This window comes from Impatiens glandulifera, chromosome 7 (assembly GCF_907164915.1).
Source record: "Impatiens glandulifera chromosome 7, dImpGla2.1, whole genome shotgun sequence".
Taxonomy (NCBI): Eukaryota; Viridiplantae; Streptophyta; class Magnoliopsida; order Ericales; family Balsaminaceae; genus Impatiens; species Impatiens glandulifera.
The window spans coordinates 10,355,602-10,361,522 of NC_061868.1; the positions used below are offsets into that span (position 1 = coordinate 10,355,602).

Genomic DNA, 5,921 nt, shown 5'->3' on the forward strand with positions numbered 1-5,921 from the left:
TATAAATTATTTTTTTTTTAAAAAAAAATTACCAAACAGTTTTTTTTAAAAACACCTGATAAAACTTAAAAAAAAACTTCATCAACCAAGTTCCAAGAAATTTCAAATAATCCATTTCTTAATATCTGAAAACTAATAAAATAAAATTAACCACCAAATTATTTCAATAATGTAAAATTTAGTAAAAGTTGAGCAGCTTATAAAAATTTAGTTATATAATTTTTCTTTTGTTAATTGAATTTATTTTATAAAATAGCATAGTCATGACATCATTGTCAAATCCTGAGATTAAAAAAAGAGAAAGAAATATGACTTTCTAATATTAAACAAAATTTTAAATACATTATTTTATTTGGTCTAGAAAACTATCATAATCCTAAAGCCATAAACTTCACCTAACTTAAAATTTTGTTTTACTTGAAATATCTTATTGAATTTAAAATATATTAACTATAATAACTGAGCTCATAAAAAATATGTATAAAAATAAAAAAGTTCTTATAAAAATAAATAGTATTTATTCTTACAATTCTAGAACAAACTCTAAATAATAATAAAAATAAATGAATATTAATTGAAAAAAAAAGAAAAATAAATTTGAAAGGTATAGATAACAGTTTACAACGGTTTAATTTGTTTGAAAAAAAAAAACGGTGACCCGAATAGTACACGTGGCAAGCAGTAACCAGGGGGAGAGTACCAACTGAAACTGAAAGTGTAAAGAAGAATGACGAATTTGACCTTCTAGTAATCCACATCTGCAAGTCAGCTTCTTCCCTTCTTCTCTCTCTCTTTCGCTCTCCATTTCTGACTTCGCCGGAAGACGATTTCTTCTTCGCCGGCGCCGGACTGCGTTTCGTCATCTTCATTGAAGCAAATAACCGCTTCATCTTCATTGAATGAAGATAGAGAAAACGAGAAGGAAATAAATTCAGCATCCTTCCGTACATGTGCTTCGGGTAACTGTATTCTTTTGATTGTTGTATATGAATTGCACTGCTGAATTAGTGATTTTCCTACATTCAGTACGATCGGAAGTTTCTTATTTAATCAAATTTTAGCTTCGTTCGATCTTCAATAGTAGTTTTGAACTTTATTTATGGCAATTGATATGTATCTATAGATCGTTCTCTAGCGGAGAGAGATTAGAAAAGTAGAAGATCCGTAACTATAAAGAGAAATGGATATTACAGAGGTTACGATTTTGCATCATGTTGGACTTGTTCTTGTTCTACTCTGGTTGTTGACTTTGTTCAACTGTAGCAACTCAATTGCCTACTTCGTCTCTTTCGTCTATCTATATCTGGTAAGAATGTATGAACTGAGATCTCGTTGTGGAGATTCTTAAAGTTAAACTTACGCATGAGATGGTTTTGCTGATACTTTTGCTTTTCTTAAGGTTCATGATCGTTACTTTATGAGATTGAAGAAGAAGTTGCAATTCGAAGAACGGAGACAGAATAATCAAAGAAGAGTAAACTATGTCTTCCGTTTCTGTTATTTACTCGTATTATTTGTTTACTAAGCGAGAACACGAAATTGTTAGTTAAATCTAAACCTACTAGTATCAAGCGAGTATGAGGCTCTGAGCGGTTGTTAAGCCAAGATTTTAACTCTACATTTCTAGCATATTCTAAATGCAGAGGTTGAAGATAGTGATTATTTTTCATAGGTACTCTGTGAATCCGAATCTGTTCGATGGTTGAATCAGGCAGTTGAAAAGATTTGGCCAGTTTGTATGGAGCAGATTGTGTCACAGAAGATTCTTTTACCTATAATACCTTGGTTCTTGCAGAAATACAAACCATGGACTGCGGTATGGTCTTTATATCCTCTTGTCTAGGTTAAGACTATATTTTCACACCGGAGAATGAGTTTCTTCAGTTCCCCTTCCGATCTTATTGCTCAATGTTTCCTTCCAATTTTGATTTTAACTAAGGAAATGGTGTTGGATATGTATTTACAAATATGCAGAGAGAAGCTGTAGTCCAGTCGCTCTATATGGGAAGATCACCACCGGTGTTCACAGATATGAGGGTTGTTAGTCAATCAACCGGTGATGACCACTTGGTATGGAATTTTATTAACATTCCAAATTCCTCTAGGCCATATGGATTTTTGAAGATTGTTAAAATGCAGGTATTAGAGTTGGGGATGAATTTTCTGACTGCTGATGATATGAGTGCAATCCTCGCTGTGAAATTGAGGAAAAGATTGGGATTTGGAATGGTGACAAAGTTGCATTTGACAGGAATGCATGTTGAAGGCAAAGTAAGTGACTTTATGTTCACATAGTTGTTTTGTTATGATAATTTTCTTGATCTGATAAAGAGAACTCATGAGGAAAACATCTATAGTATTCTTAGTTGATTAAAAAAAAACAAATTATTGGCCTAATTTGATGGAAAAGTGCATAACTGGAGGAGAATTCTGAGTGCACATATTTTGCCCTTGTGTATAGCACTGATAGAGCAGTAAGCTTTACTTGTAGGCTATGTTTTGGACTTTGGATTGATGTAATTGAAAATAGAATTAGAGTTTTAGTTCAAATAGAAATTGGAATTGAATTACAAATCAGTTCTTATGTGTGGAGAAATGTACTTGAGAAGTAGAAATGGTGGAATTGAACCATAAAATATCATGTGTTAATTCAATTGGAATTGTAATTTCAAAACTAATTTCTCATTTGAAGTGATCAAACAAACAATGTAGGGAGGAATTATAATTAGAACTGGAATTGGGGTCCAATTTCAAATATTTTGTTTGTTTGATGACTGAAACAACTGAAGTATAGTTCTAATGGAATTGACTATTGAGTGTACAATATAACTTTTGAAATTTCAATTTCATCATTCCCACTTCAGATATGCAATTTTATAATTTCTAAATTGATTTGTAATTCAATTCCAATTATTATAAAATTGGAGTCTAATTTCAATTATACAGATCCTCCAAACATAGACTATCTTTTTCTATTGTGAAGTATATTTTCTTGTTCACCTTTTTGTTGATGAAACTATCCCTTTCAATCTCTTTTTATTGTGTTAAGAGTCAATTGCTTCAGTTCACCTACATCTGAAGACATTAATATTGAAATGCTTTAGTTGTGAATAATCTCCAGGTATTGATAGGGGTTAAGTTTCTACGACATTGGCCATTTCTAGGCCGTTTGCGGCTGTGCTTTGCTGAACCTCCATATTTTCAGATGACCGTAAAACCAGTTTTCTCTCATGGACTTGATGTTACGGAACTTCCAGGCATTGCTGGATGGCTGGTCAGTTTTTCTTATATTTTAGGGGAAAGATTTACTAACATCCCATTATGGAAGCAACGTATATTTACTATTTTCCTTCCATTGATTAGGACAATCTTCTGGCCCTTGCATTTGAGCAGACACTAGTTGAGGTGATATTTTTGCCCATACACTTCTATTGTATTTTCTTCACTTAGACTATTTATAGATCATTATTTTCTGATTATTAGTAGTTTTAAGTTTGCAGCCTAATATGCTGGTAGTTGACATGAAGAAATTCGTTTCTCCAGACCAAGGTAATTTACAGGGGAAAGAGAACCTCTACATGTATATATATATATATATATATAACTCACATGCTCTGGTTATTATTTATGATTTGCCTTGTGGGTTTTTTTAGATTAAATTCAAATAACCCACTATAGTATCAAGTCATGAATCATTCAAATCATATTCTTCATGTCTTTTCACCCAAATAACCCCAATAACATGGATTTCAATCATCTACATCAAATAAGGGTTATCTTGTTTTCTGCTATCTGTATCAAAAAAATTCATATTAGAGAAATAAGGAAAAGTGACTGAATTTTGTTTGATTTTCACTTTTCAGCGGAACCTTGGTTTTCTGTGGATGAGAAGGAGCCCGTGGCTTATGCCTTGGTGGAAGTTGTTGAAGCAGCAGATATGAAGCCATCAGATTTAAATGGTTAGTCTAAACATCTTTACTTCATATATATACTTAATGTTGTAAAATCTAAACACAAGAATACAAAATGGATCTTCTTTTTCAGGATTGGCTGATCCATACGTGAAAGGGACACTCGGTCAATACAGATTCAGGACTAAAACACAAAAGAAAACATTATCTCCAAAGTGGCACGAGGAATTTAAGGTCCCCATATGTACATGGGAGTCTCCAAATACCTTGTCCATTGAAGTTCGAGATAAAGATCATTTCGTTGATGATACCCTTGGGTAATGAATGATTAATGAGCTAGTTAGTTACTTGAATGCCATTTTTCTAACATAAAAATTTCCTGCACAGTGACTGTTCTGTAAACATTACAGAATTTAGGGGTGGCGAAAGAAATGACATGTGGTTGCCTCTTCAGAACATCAAAATAGGGAGATTGCGTCTTGCTATTACAGTCATCGAGAACCAGAACAAGGTATCTATCTATCTATCATATTTTCCATTATCCAATAACTCTAATAAATAACAACATTTTAATGTTTCATGAATCTGGTGTTCAGGTAACAGACCCTATATTTGAAGATGAAACCTTAAACAAGGATTCAAGAAGTAATTCATTCACAGATTCAAGTCGTCAGCCAACACAAAGAGGTTCATTTTCATCTAATAAACCATCCAACAATTCCTCAAGAATTCCCGATAAATTCGAACCCATTGATATCAACAACGGCCAAGGTGGCAGTGAAGAGACAGGAGTATTTATTCATCAGCCGGGAAGCGAAGTTTCCCAAACATGGGAGCCTCGAAAAGGTAGAAGGAGCGGTCGTCTGGACCCACAAAACCGGGTCGAAGGTAGCGAAATGGGTAGTTTCAAATCCGGATCGACCGGTGAAAGTAACAAAGGACATTATTCAAAGAACAAGATTATGAGAGGTCTGGAGAAAATCGGTGGAGTATTAACTAATAACCGGAGTAGTAATAACAACACAAAGAAAGACGAGGAAGAAGCACCACAACCGCTTCCTTCCCCACACGTGAATCTGAAAGCAGTTAACTTAAAACAGATTAAAGTAAAGTTGGTGGTTGATGATGTTGAAGATAGAAATGTAAAGGATAATAATATGGTAAAGAGTATTATGAAACATGCAGGGAGATCTGCTCGAGGTTTTAAGAATGCGATAATGTGGAAAAGCTCGAGAATTAATGGGGAGACGGGATCATCAACTATATCAACAGATAGAGATTTGTCTGTTGATTCGGATTCGAGTTCGAATTCAGAGGAAGAACATGAAATGGAACAGGATGGTTGTATTAGACATCATGAAACAGGGGCCGAATGTCCGATAAATAATAAAGGCCATATTGGAAATGAAGGAGCATTGGAGATTAATTCTTAAAGATCGAGGTACATTTATTGAATTAATCATTCTCTAGTTTTTCTATTTTGTTTTTGTTATAGAATTAGGTATGGTATGATTATGTAATTTGTAACATATCATATATGCTTTAATGTGACATAACATATGTAATACAGTAATACTCTCTTTCTTCAAAAGAAGAAGGGTTTCAGCAGATTGAATCAAGCGATTTTCGATATATAAAATATTTTCGATACAGTAATATTTTAGGTCTTCGCCGTACAAACTTTAAGAATATAAAATATAATGATCATGTGAGTTTAAATTACGTGATATTTAAAAATAATATATAATTAATTAAAATATTTATAAATAAAAACTATGAATTAAAATGTAAGTGTAGAAAATAATAAATGAATATATATATATTTTTAATATAATTATATATAAAATTTAAATAATTTATATGAATATTTTTTTCTCAAAATATTCATATATATATATATTAAAATATTCTTTTATATATTAAAAATATATTTTTTAAATAAATTAATTATCAATTAAAATATAAAATTACATACAAAAAAATAATTTATAAAATAACATCAATAAAATT

General features: G+C 32.0%; 1 protein-coding gene across 2 annotated transcripts; it reads left to right on the forward strand.

The window, feature by feature from the left end:
* The first annotated feature begins 780 nt into the window (after positions 1-780).
* Positions 781-5,493, forward strand: LOC124910727 (C2 domain-containing protein At1g53590-like). 2 transcript variants are annotated; one of them, XM_047451406.1, is made up of 13 exons: positions 781-959; positions 1,124-1,306; positions 1,400-1,474; positions 1,673-1,816; positions 1,975-2,070; positions 2,140-2,271; positions 3,122-3,274; positions 3,364-3,405; positions 3,501-3,549; positions 3,864-3,959; positions 4,045-4,228; positions 4,299-4,422; positions 4,508-5,493. In XM_047451406.1, the coding sequence occupies exons 2-13, from the start codon at positions 1,181-1,183 to the stop codon at positions 5,342-5,344; spliced, it is 2,058 nt and encodes a 685-aa protein (XP_047307362.1). In that variant the 5' UTR covers positions 781-959; positions 1,124-1,180; the 3' UTR covers positions 5,345-5,493. The 2 variants fall into 2 exon arrangements, with proteins under 2 accessions (XP_047307362.1, XP_047307363.1); XM_047451407.1 differs by lacking the exon at positions 781-959 and having other exon boundaries at positions 1,007-1,306.
* Positions 5,494-5,921: the final 428 nt, after the last annotated feature.